General features: G+C 40.8%; 1 protein-coding gene across 1 annotated transcript in view; it reads left to right on the top strand.

The window, feature by feature from the left end:
* Positions 1 to 666: 666 nt before the first annotated feature.
* tmc5 (transmembrane channel like 5) overlaps positions 667 to 13,534 on the top strand; it is a gene marked incomplete at both ends in the record, with an annotated part of 28,587 nt that continues 15,719 nt past the window's right edge. Inside the window, 10 exons of the mRNA XM_084318372.1 lie at positions 667 to 740; positions 1,775 to 2,010; positions 2,527 to 2,604; positions 4,850 to 4,972; positions 6,987 to 7,089; positions 8,536 to 8,617; positions 9,064 to 9,324; positions 10,436 to 10,578; positions 11,544 to 11,688; positions 13,026 to 13,187. Coding sequence (XP_084174498.1) covers positions 667 to 740; positions 1,775 to 2,010; positions 2,527 to 2,604; positions 4,850 to 4,972; positions 6,987 to 7,089; positions 8,536 to 8,617; positions 9,064 to 9,324; positions 10,436 to 10,578; positions 11,544 to 11,688; positions 13,026 to 13,187 — 1,407 coding nt within the window. The remainder of the gene's footprint in view (positions 741 to 1,774; positions 2,011 to 2,526; positions 2,605 to 4,849; positions 4,973 to 6,986; positions 7,090 to 8,535; positions 8,618 to 9,063; positions 9,325 to 10,435; positions 10,579 to 11,543; positions 11,689 to 13,025; positions 13,188 to 13,534) is intronic.

Here is a 13,534-nt window from a genome sequence, read left to right as displayed (position 1 = left end):
ACAATAAGCAGGTAAGCAGAGTTTGGAGGTAGAATAATACCATATCAGTATCTTGTTTGTTTCCTTTTTGCCTGGTTAGAATTGGAACGGATTATTGTAAAGCATGATCTAATCAGAAATCAGAAGGCTCATGCTTTGTTTATTTTTTCTCTCTCGTCTATATCTTTATTATCTATTTAAAAAAAATAAAAACAGTCAAAATGGTGTTTTGTTATTGAGATCCTCTTTACCCATCTTTCAATGGCTCTCTAACTGAGGCCCACATGACCACTCATTGGTGGTAGAAACCATACCCACTGTGTGAATTAATGATGAATGGACGTGGACAGCATTGGATTACTGCAGGTCTCCCCATGACGATGCTGCTGTCACTTTGCACACGGGAAGCCACTCAGCCATAACATGTGATGTTTTCTATTGGAATTAGCACGGGATCGGTGGTTAAACCCTGAATACAAGACATAATGACAAACACTTTGCCTTTTTCCTGTTAATTGTACAGGCTATATATTCCATTATTCCATTCAGCCATCAACTACCGGGCAGTGTTTTTCATTGGCGTGTTGCATTGGAAAACCCTACCGACACTGAAGGAGCCACAGAGAGAGACAGAGAGGAAGCAGAAGGGTCCGGCTTGGAGCAACAAGGACGAGAAGGACCTCTCTCATGTCACACTACAGCAACGGAGGAATAATCAACCCTGCCTACCATGAAAGTGACACTCTGGAAATGGATAGGAGGTTTGCTACTTTTTTATGGTATATATATATGTAATAATTATTATTATAATAATAATAATAATATATATAATGATTTCAGTGGGTGGCCTAAATGTTTCAAATGTACATCAATGTCACTGTCTTTACATGAAGCTGTATTTCTTCCTATTGTCAATTAGCCTATCATAGAATAACAGCCTACTTTCATGAAACTACCAACTAATCAGAGCTAGGGTACAGGCTGTACTGAATAAGGAGGACATCTTGATGTTTGTCCTGGCTTTAGTCAACTCAGTGCACTCCCTTATATATCTTTTAAAGGTTTTATATGATGTCATGTACAGTCTCATAGAAAATTGGCACCTCTAGAGTCACAATGGGATGCAATCATGATGGAAGGAATAATATCTGCCTGCAGTCGCTCACATTCTTCTTCTTCTTCTTCTTCATCATCTTCTTTCTTCTTCTTCTTTTTTTATTCCCAGTTCTTGGTGTGACATCACATCACTGTGTATACTTATAGAACAAATATGCCTGTCCTTATAGTCATGTTTATGGCTCTGTTAATCATTCAAGAAATGAATATGCCCATGGAAACGTATGAAACATACCCCATGGTTTGGAATTTTAAATGACATATTGATTGCAAAAATAACTGGGAACATGCCAACATTATGGGAAATGCAGATCTTGTCTTCAGAGACAGACAAGAAAATAGATACCAATTTCCTCTCTGTGTGTTTGTTCAGTAGAACGCTGTCCAGCTGCAAGCTAGCCTAGCTTAGCACAAGTTAATAGAAGCGGATACAGACCAGCTAGAGCTTTAAGCTAGGCTAGTGGTCTGTATCCACTTGCATTCATTTGTGCTAAGCTAGGCTAACTTGTAGTCAGATAGCTTTCTACTGAACGCACAGGGAGGAAATTGGTATCTATCTATTCCTCTGACTTTGGAGAAGACGGTAAATGCATTTCCCATAATGTTGGCGTGTTCCTTTAAGACGTACATATTGTGTATACAGTACATATATATCTATGTCCTATGTGGTCCATCTCAGAAGCCCTTCCAGGAAGCCCCAGCACAGTAACCCCTACGCCGGAGAGGAGCTGGCCTGGCAGGGAGGGAGGGCAGAGTGGCAGCACCCGCCAGCCAGCCAGTCCAGCAATGCCGACCCCCTGGACAGCAGGGTGCCCTGGCGAGGGTGGCAAGAGGGCAGCTGGAGGGGAAGAGACAGCATCCCCATGGGGCTCCTCTCCCCACGGCCAGACAGCCCTGCTTGGCAGCATGACCTGAGTGAGTGGATGACTTGAGTTGAGGACAATGCCAGGACAGAATAGAGGCATTGCACGGAATGTTTGTGTAGTAGTATTTTTTCTTCCAACATGGCTGCCAATGGTAACCACATTCGAAAGAAAATGTTCAAATTTCTGTATGATATTGCTGTTCCACTGTGACTGGATCTAGTAAGTAGAGACACGGATTCATAATAAAAAAGAAAATATATATTTTTCATATATCAACACATAGTAACCACTGTCTCTTCCAACATCGAGGACAAATCTGCATTCTAAACATTCCGTAAGAGACAGTATAGAGAAAGTTTTTTCGTACCCAAATAGTAGGTCATCATTTGTTGTGAGAATACTGTATTTATCTCTTTTATTTAGCTGTTTAGTTAGATACCGGTGGCTATAGTTCAGTTTAGATAATGTTGGCTCAGCTGTTTCATGTGCGTTTCAGTACGTGACGTTTCTCAGGAGTGAACTACCTAAACAAATGCTGCCTTCCTTCACTCCCTCTTTTCTCTAGATCACAGTACATTCCAAATAGACCCTTCAGCTCAGTACGATGTACCACCCCTCCTCAGACTTCCTTCTGTATATTCAGGTAATGTTCAAACCACTTCACTCATTCGGTTCTTTCTTTCCTTCTTCCCTCTTCAGTACATTTCTATAGCCGTGAGCCATTGAAGTTACAGTAAGGTGTCACACTGTTGCTATGACATCACTGTGCGACACGCCCGTACATGCGCACGCACGCACGCACGCACGCACACACACACACACACACACACACACACACACACACACACAGGTCAAAAGCTCTTTACAGGACAAGAAACAAAAACAACAGAGACATTTATTACAATTGGAACGGTTATAAGCAGTGGTGGAATAGGTACACAGTTCCTTTACTTAAGTAAAAGTAGAAATACCCAGATAAAACAGTACTCTGGTAAAAGCAAAAGTGCTCCATTCTAAATTCTAGTATTTGATATTAAATGTACTCAAAAGTGTCAAAAGTAAAATGCCATGAACCGCAAAAAATTATGTTAAAGTGGTATGTGGTCCTATACTGTCTGCTAATCACAAGTTATAACTATGCCTATGCTTACGATGTGTCAGAATTGTTTTATGTGTAGTGCGTTCATCTCTATGTTGCTATGTTTTACTTCTGTGAAGCACTTTGTGATTTTATCTGAGAAAGGTGCTATACAAATAAAGTTTACTTACTTACTTACAAGGAAGTTGGCAAAGTGACCTCATCCTTGATAATGTCAATAAAATACTATACTATCTGCAAGACGCTTAATGTGTTTATGTAGAAAACCTTTTCAGTGGTGTTCCATTAGTAATCGCCAACAACAACAGCAGACTCAGTACACTGAACGAACAAGTAGGGTATAATCATTAGATATGGAACCTGAAAATACCTTTCATGACATTAGCTGATTTTTTTTTAAACGTTTAGCTTAAGTATAAAAAAAGTTGGTCTTCTCTGGCAGAGAGGTGTAATAAACATTGGTATTTGTTTATCTATAAGGCCATTGTCGGAAAGCTACCACATTTTATTGCAATGATGCAGGATTGGAACCTTGTACCCTATCTAACTCACTGAAATGACTTATGCTTAAGGTCCCCCGAGTGTGTTATTACATTCTTATCCGACGGTGTATTCAGGTAAGGTAGAGAATTAGGACAATAGGGTGAACAGGGTTAAGGCACCAAGCTATTAAACCACTATGTCTATCTCTGTCAAGATATGAAACTGATATTAGAATTCATAAAAACATGGGGGCGGCTAAGTGGTGCAGTGGGCAAGGCGCTCGCCACTAACGCAGGAGATGCTGGGTTCAAGCCCAGCTCTCTGCGTTGCTTCCGGCTTGGCTTGGTCGTTCATACTAATACAATTGGCAGTATTAGAGGGTGGGAAAGCCGGTGGGTGGGGATCGGACGTTGTGGGCAGCGACTCCTACAGGTCGGTTGGTGCGCCTGTACAGCAGAATCAGGAAGTATCGGGGGCAGTGTGAGCCGCATAATTTTTTTCCGTAGCCGCATTTTGCGGAGACACTCTCTGATTGGCCACTGACGTTTCTGGTGCGCCCAATCGTGTGACGCCTGTTTCTACACTTGTGGCGATAGAACACCAGCCCTGATTCCAAACTCTAACCTAAACCAACTTCGAAAGAGTCGCCTAAGCTTAACCAGTGATAAACTAGGCGTTAGGTAGTTTGCTGCTGTTCGACGCGGAAATGGGCAAAGACACAGCTCGTCACGCGATTGGGCGCACATGTCAGTGGCCAATCAGAGAGCGTCAGTCAGTGCCCAATCAGAGAGCGTCTCCGCAAAATGCGGCTACGGAAAAAATAACACGCGTTACTCCTCGCCGCTGAGAGATCGAGCTGTGCAGGTGAAAAGATGCGACGGCTGCCTCCTCGTGTAGGCCCTACCGGAGGGGACACGTGATGCAAGGCTTCGTCCACATTGCAGCCGGCTTGTGGGAGGCATGGTCTAGCAACGTTCGAGACAGGGGAGGGAAGAATTGGATAATACGAAATTGGGATGGGAGAAAAATAGAAAATGGGGAGAAAAAGTAGATAAAAAAACAAAAAACTAAAAAAAAGAATTCATAAAAACATTAAAAAAAAATTATAATAATACAAAAAAAATTAAGTGAGAAACTAAAGGTTTCTTTAAAGTTACCAACTAGTTCTTCTGGTCATCTCTGAGATTGTCACCCTGCTCCGTTTGTCTACCTTGAATCATCAAGCACACACAGACAAAGGCCCTGAAACGGTCACCATTACTGAATGGCTAAAACCAAGATAATTTTCTCGTGTGTTCACATCCAGGTAACATGACGATGCGATGGAGAGGGATCACGGCCAGGAGGATGAGCGTGTTCCCCAACAGTGACAGTGACCCTGTCCATCTGGCTTTTACGGAGGATGCCATCAGAGATGAAATGGAGAACGGTGAGAGGAGCGTCACGATGAGAAGACACACCTCATGGACCCTTTTCACAGGACATTTACATTTAGTCATTTAGCTGAACACTTTTATCCAAAGTGACTTACAGGTTCTGTACGACAAGTCAACAGGAAGGGTATATGACAACAACTGAGTAACAATGTTCATCAAACAGTGCTGAAACTTGGGTGCTGCAGTGATGAGTGCATAGAAGTAAAGACATATTAGTATAAAGACTGCATAAGACAGTAAGAAGGTTAGGTTATCTTTTGTTTTTTCATTCATTTCAGATATTGATTGAAGAAGTGTGTCAAAGCAGGGTGAACACAGCTGCAGCTAATACCATTAATCATCCTTACACTTGAGTTAGGTGTGTTAGTGCACTAGCCGTGACAATGGTCAATAGTAAAGTCAATGCTGGCGCACTAGCAGCTGCTACACCTAGATCAAGTGGACTTATTAGTGATGTTATTTGCTGCAGCTGTGTTTACCCTATGATAGGTCTGTGAAAAGGGCCCATGTGCATCTGAGGACCAAGTATAGAATAGAATAGACTAGAATAGAAAAGAATAGAATAGAATAGAATAGAATAGAATAGAATAGAATAGAATAGAATAGAATAGAATAGAATAGAATAGAATAGAATAGAATAGAAAAGAATAGAATAGAAAAGAATAGAATAGAAAAGAATAGAATAGAATAGAATAGAATAGAATAGAATAGAATAGAATAGAATAGAATAGAATAGAATAGAATAGAATAGAAATACTTTATTTATCCCGAGGGAAATTTAGCACTACAAATCGCTCACAGTAAACAGTAAACATTTAGGTAGACAAAAACAAAAGTCACAAATAAGAATAAAAATAAGCCTAAGAATAAAATACAGTCCAGGATATACATGTTATGTATATACATTCTAATGTAAAATATATATATTAGGGATGTTCGATATTGGCTTTTTTACCGATACCGATATACCGATATTGTCCAACTCTTAATTTCCGATACCGATATCAACCGATACCGATATATGCAGGGTTCCCCGCCCCCCCAAAACAGAATCATTTCAGGTAATTAACATTACATATCTCTTGTCGTGGAATTAACACAACATTATGCATACTTTTTTTTTCTTTTTTTTTTTAAATCTTTTTCCCCCTCCTTTTTTCCGATTTTTCTCCCATCCCACTGTTAGACGTTATGCCAATTCCCAACCCCCTTCCTGGTTTTTGCGCACTTTCCCCTACTGTTGGTCCGGGAGGCCGGAGACTGTCACATGCTTTCCTCCGACGCATGTGCAGCCAGCCGGCAGCCAGCCTGGCCGCGCAGATTCTCACCGGGAGAGTGTAACGTGTGGAAGGTTGCACTACCTCTCTCCAGATCCTACCCTTGCTGAGCAGGCGCCCCAACCAAACTGTAGGGGTCGCTGTCCACAATGCCCAGGACCCACCCACGGCTCCCCTCCACCTAACTCAGCCAAACGAGTTAGTATAGCGATCAGCCCGAGCCAAGGCAATGCTGACTCTCCGGGAGTCGAGACCGCAGCCTCTTGCATTGGTGACGAGCACAATCATTATGCATACTTTTGACAATAAATAAAATCAGAATTTGTTCTTACTTGCTTGCCTGGGTAAATAAAGGTTAAATAAATGAAATTTTTTTTTTTTTTTTTTAAACCGATACCGATCATTTCCGATATCACATTTTAATGCCAATATCGGCCGATAATATCGGTAGGCCGATAATATCGGACATCCCTAATATATATAGTATAAAATATATAGTACTCAGCAGACCAAAAGTATAGCATTATCCTGAATGTCTTTGAATGCACAGCAGTATCACTATGTTTCCCCACTCCATGACTTTATGCCTTTATGACTTTCCATTTGAATCACTTCGTCTCAGTCTCACATCTGCTACTCCATTGGCGCTCTGGACCGTGAGAACCGATAACCAGCCCTGCTTATCTTGTTATCTCTCTCTCTCTCTCTTTCTCTCTCTCTCCCACCGCAGAGGAGCAGAACTTGGTCAAAGAACTTGTCGCCATGTCGACACGGGACAGAATCCGGGCCATTCGAGAGCTCCCGATGAGCTTTGAGGAGAAGAAATACATCCGGTGGGTTCTGTGTCACAGCAGGTTAAAGATTACATGCATTTCCCATCAGTGTCAAGTCACAGAGAAGTTAAACGTTAAACCCCATTAAGGGCTATAAAACAGGTATTTTTTGTGTGCACAAGGATAGCTGGTTTGTTACACGCTGTGTTAGTGGTTTTGCAATTAGGGGAGAGGGTAACAACACACACACACAATGTGTTTTTTTTGGAAAGGAATAGATGCAAATACAAATGCCTTATGTATGGAAAATGAAATGGGTGATCAATTATTTACAGCCTATATGCGGAAGTAATACATGCCCAGATTTCTTTTACGTATACTAAATAAATAATAATTGAATACATAAATAATAGTAATAGTAATAATAATAATAATAATAATAATAATAATAATAATAATAATAATAATAATAATAATAATAATAATACAAGTTCAAACAAAAGTAAAAACACCCTAAAAACAGAATGCACGTTATTAACAATTACACTAGACATTTTTGGTATATAGTACAAGACAACAACCTTTTTCTTTGCATTCTTCTTTTATGTGCTAAAATGAGTTCCACACCCAAATGAGGTTTTATGGTATATATAACTAATAGGTCTTTATTTTTTAAATTACTTTAACCTCATTTGGATGTAAGAGCTCACACACATATTTGATAGTCCCTAAAATGATGTGCCCTATTCATTGTATATGTGGAGCAGCCCCAGGTCTGACATCCAGGTGATGTGACAAACTGGAATGTTCTCTCTCTCTGATATCTATAGCTTTAGGATGGAGAAGTGCGTGTTCCCATTGACTGGACTGTCCTGAGTCCTGACGCACCGCAATGATGTATACAAATTCTTAAAATTAGTGGCTTTCCCCTTATAAAAGGAAAAAGCAGACTGACCATGAGATCATCTCCTTAAATGAATGGTACAATTGGTTCTTTCTTTCCTTCTTCCCTATTCAGTAAATTTTTATAGCCGTGAGCCATTGAAGTTACAGTAAGGTGTCACACCGTTGCTATGACATCACTGTGCGACATGCCCGTACATGCGCACACACAGACACACACACACACACGCACGCACGCACGCACGCACGCACACACACACACACACACACACACACACACACACACACACACACACACACACACACACACACACACACACACACACACACACACACACACACACACACACACACACACACACACACACACACACACACACACACACACACACACACACACACACACACACACACACACACACACACACACACACACACACACACATGCCATGACAGGTCCAATGTTTGCCTCCACACAGCAGGAGTGTAGGTCATATAAAATGCCGGTGATAACACACTAGGATGTGCGTATAGTAGCCTACCGTACATTGTTGTCAAACGATATCAATCAATAAGATTTATGTTTCCCGCTTATCTTTCTAGGAGCCAAGTGCTGGCGTTCAAGTCTTCCAAGCGGTCTCGCCAGTTGACGTGCTTCGCTGACTGCTCTGAAAATGTCTCCCTGGTGAGCAGTCTTCTCACCAGTCGCCAGGCAGAGTTGTCCAAATAGAACATTGCTCGCTTTACCTTTTCTTATTGTTATTTTCTTTACACGTTTTAAGTTTGTATCAGTTTTGTATCTTGACAGAGACGGTCTATGTGGTTTCATGTCTTGGATAATTTCATGGAAGTAAGGTCACCCCATTTTCCAGATTATCTACTGAGATTTCATATCTGGACAAAAATGGGAGCTAAACAGCTGCATGATTTATATACTGATTACGCACCTTCATAAGTGCTCAGCGCTCAGTACAGAACTTCAAAATATTGTTCAAAATTAGCTTGGGCCTACATGTAGCCTGTTATATTCGGCATCAAATTGCCTTTCCACAAACATGTGGACCACTAATAATGTATGCTTTTACATTTCACAAGTCTTATGGCTGTTCTCAGACCAGCTGTCCCATCCAGTCTTTCCGCAGGTGTGGTTCCAACATGACACATGCCAGACAGACTCTGGAACTGTGGCAGGGCATCATGAAGGAGATTGGGGGAAAGTTTGGCACCAGCGTCCTCTCCTACTTCCTGTTCCTGAAGTGGCTGCTCATGTTCAACGTCTTCTCCTTCCTGGTCAACTTCGGCTTCATCACCATCCCACTGCTGGCCTATGACCACACCCCAAACCTCCCCCCCAACGTCACCTTCAGGGGCCTGGAGATACTAACTGGGGCAGTGAGTCTGTCTGTCTGTCTGTCTGTCTGTCTGTCTGTCTGTCTGTCTGTCTGTCTGTCTGTCTGTCTGTCTGTCTGTCTGTCTGTCTGTCTGTCTGTCTGTCTGTCTGTCTGTCTGTCTGTCTGTGTATGTATGTATGTATGTATGTATGTATGTATGTATGTATGTATGTATGTATGTATGTATGTATGTATGTATAGTATGTATATATCTATGTCTGTATATATCGATATCTATATATATATATGTATGTATGTATGTATGTATGTATGTATGTATGTATGTATGTATGTATGTATGTATGTATGTATGTATGTATGTATGTATGTATGTATGTATGTATGTATGTATGTATGTATGTATGTATGTATGTATGTATGTATGTATAGTATGTATATATCTATGTCTGTATATATCGATATCTATATATATGTATGTATGTATGTATGTATGTATGTATGTATGTATGTATGTATGTATGTATGTATGTATGTATGTATGTATGTATGTATGTATGTATGTATGTATGTATGTATGTATGTATGTATGTATGTATGTATGTATGTATGTATGTATGTATGTATGTATGTATGTATGTATGTATGTATGTATGTATGTATGTATGTATGTATCTATCTATCTATCTATCTATCTATCTATCTATCTATCTATCTATCTATCTATCTATCTATCTATCTATCTATCTATCTATCTATCTATCTATCTATCTATCTATCTATCTATCTATCTATCTATCTATCTATCTATCTATCTATCTATCTATCTATCTATCTATCTATCTATCTATCTATCTATCTATCTATCTATCTATCTATCTATCTATCTATCTATCTATCTATCTATCTATCTATCTATCTATCTATCTATCTATCTATCTATCTATCTATCTATCTATCTATCTATAATTTCCTAAAACAGTGGAATTATACAATTAATTCTATGAGACAGACTGATTGATTGATTGAAAACTTTATTAACAGATTGCAGAATGGATACAAACAATACATTACGGCTCAAGACCAGAGTGATGACTATAACATGTCTTCATGTTTGTGTGTAATGATGAATACATTGCTTTGTGTATCCCCAGGGTTATTTCAACTACACAGCCATGTACTTTGGCAGCTACAGTAATGAAACCATCTCGGGACAGCTTGAGTACAATATGCAACTGGCCTATTTCTTCACCATAGCAGCTTACATGGTGCTGTGTGGAGCCGCTCTCATCTACAGGTCAGTATAGGATCACCTACTGTTGGATCAAAGTGACAGGAAGAGACAATATAGATCATATCAGTTTGTACGTACATGCTCCCCCCCCCCCCCCCCCTATTTTAAGTTATCTTCTTCCTTTAGCTTAACTTTTATCACTAGTGCTTCACTACTTATATACATATTTGATTTGAAGTTATGTACAGGCTTTGTGGATATACAATTTTACTGTAGATGTGACTGGCAATTCACCTCACTTTTCTTGCAAAAGCTAATAAAGTAACTGCAAACAAAGATATGTCACACTACCTAGTTAGATTAGATTCCAATTGAAAAAACAAGTGCAGTATAATGAAAATAAGTGGGCATCTAACCAGAGTGCAGGGTAACTGTGCATAACAATATACAGGACAGGTGTGTAATTAATATACAGTGTATATAGTAAAGTAATATACAGTATAATATATCACATGTGTAACAAGTGATTAAATGGAATTGTGAAAGAATTCCTTTGTTTGTTTCGAAGACAACCGCTTAAACCTCACGTCACATCTAGGAGGGCCAATGGGCCCCCCATGGACCCCCACCGTGGACAGTCCAGGAGAGAGCCGAGTCCTCCCTCTCTCTCTCTCTCTCTCTCTCTCTCTCTCTCTCTCTCTCTCTCTCTCTCTCTCTCTCTCTCTCTCTCTCTCTCTCTCTCTCTCTCTCTCTCTCTCTCTCTCTCTCTCTCTCTCTCTCTCTCTCTCTCTCTCTCTCTCTCTCTCAGTGTGACTTTGGTGGCCACCATACTGTAAGCCATACTGGCCAGCGGTATAACTATAGTAACAGCACCATACACAGCATGGCCAGCTCCTTCAGGGATAACTATAGTAACAGCACCCTCCCTCCTCTCTGTCCCTCCACACCTACGCAGCATGGCCAGCTCCTTCAGGGATAACTATAGTAACAGCACCCTCCCTCCTCTCTGTCCCTCCACACCTACGCAGCATGGCCAGCTCCTTCAGGGATAACTATGTGCCGACGGACGCAGCCTCAGGCGGGGCTTGGCAGCTCCTCTGCACCTGGGACTTCAGCGTCACCAACGAGAGGGCCGTGAGACAGCGCAAGAACAACCTCCGCGTCCAGCTCCAGGTCAGCACTATGATGTTTATTGTTGATCGTTTATTGTTATTTGCACTTACAAACATACATTTTGGAATAAAAAGAAGTAAAAGAAGAACAGTTCAAATGTGCAGGAAAGGTCATAAAGCCCAAGGGCTTATAAGCGACCCCCCCTCTTAAACCTATATAGAATAACTACATCGAATATCCCCCCTCCCCCACACCCCTCCTCCCCACACACAATATGCGCAAACACACATGCGCATATCCCTCTCTCATACACAACAGATACAATACAGCATTATAGCTGCATTAACAATTATAATGTTGAAGAAATAAAAAAAATTAAATAAAAAAAGAATACTCACAAATACACACGGATACTAAAGACTACAGGATCTGTAGTTCTTTTTTAAGCTTGCTTTTAAATGTATTTAAAGTGTAACATGTTTATGTTAGATTTTGTATATCATTCCACATCACTGCACCTTGATAGACACGAGAGAGAGAGAGAGAGAGAGAGAGAGAGAGAGAGAGAGAGAGAGAGAGAGAGAGAGAGAGAGAGAGAGAGAGAGAGAGAGACAACCAGCTGTGTGCTACATACAGTACCAGGGCAAACAATTACACAATTCTCTCCATGGGGGACAATAAAGTTTGATCTCTTATCAGTATTGTATCCAGCTGTGAGATACTGTAGGCGTCCTGCATGGTGAGTTCAATCAACTTTGGCTATATAGATTTGCAATAACACCAAAATTAACAGAAATTACCTGGTCATTTCTGGTAAGATCTAGTAATGACAATAGGAATAGGAACTGTCATTACCAAGACAGTTGGGTGTTCTTGTTCTTTTGGCATCACAACACTCTTGAATACCAGCGGTTAGTTATATTTCCTTGGTGCAAAGCCGTGCCTAAAGAATGCCAGCGGTTAGTTATATTTTCCCCAGAAGGCTTGTAGCTTTTCTTCTTTTGGAGACTTACTTGATTTAGGTAAATAATAATACTAATTCATTGCATTTATATAGCGCTTTTCTAGACACTCAAAGCGCTCTGGAGGTGTGGTGTGAGGAGCCAGCATTTGTATTTGTATTTATTGGTTTAAAATACAGAGACAATACTATCGACCACAGGTGCACCTGTTTGCCCTGCAATGGCCGCGTGTGGCTATATATTTATAATGTTGCCATAAGATTATCTAATCAAAAAGCGTACTGTATACCATTGTGAAAACATGCATGAGGGTGTCAGAAATGCATTTCAAGGCTATATCTTCAGAGATTAATCGACTCCAATGAAATATCTGCAAAAACAACAAGCTATGATTTTGTCTGTTTCTTCGGCTGGTTCCTCTTGTCATCTCTCCAGGAGTCCATGTCGGAAAAAGCCCAGGTGACCAGGCTCAGTGTGTCTGAGAAGATGAAGAGCTACGGGATTCACCTGGGTGCCTGGTTCCTCTCTACTAGCCTGTCTGTGGGCTGTGGAGCTGCCATATACTTCCTCTGCCAATATGAACAAGATGAACAGAAGGTACAAACAATGTCAATAATAGGAACGACAGCCGACAGGTACATATGCTGTCAATATTAATAACAGCAGGTACACAGTCAATATTACCAGCATGTGTATATGTGACGGATCATACTGGTCTGCGTTGTGTTTGATGTTAAATGAGAATGTCCCGAGGGGGAGTCGAACAGGGGGCTCCCGCGCCGCGGGCGACGACACAGGCCGCTGCACTAAGAAGTGAATTCACTCCTAACTACCGTACCTATGCGTCTGTTAACCCTGTTATGGGGAAGTGAGTTTAATTTACCAGCCCGCACTGCCACAGTCACACGACGTCAACACACCTGTTTCCGTGACTGTGGACATAC

The sequence above is a fragment of the Notolepis coatsorum genome (genome assembly GCF_963971535.1).
Source record: "Notolepis coatsorum genome assembly, chromosome: 7".
NCBI lineage: Eukaryota > Metazoa > Chordata > Actinopteri > Aulopiformes > Paralepididae > Notolepis > Notolepis coatsorum.
This window is presented reverse-complemented; position numbering and strand designations above follow the sequence as displayed.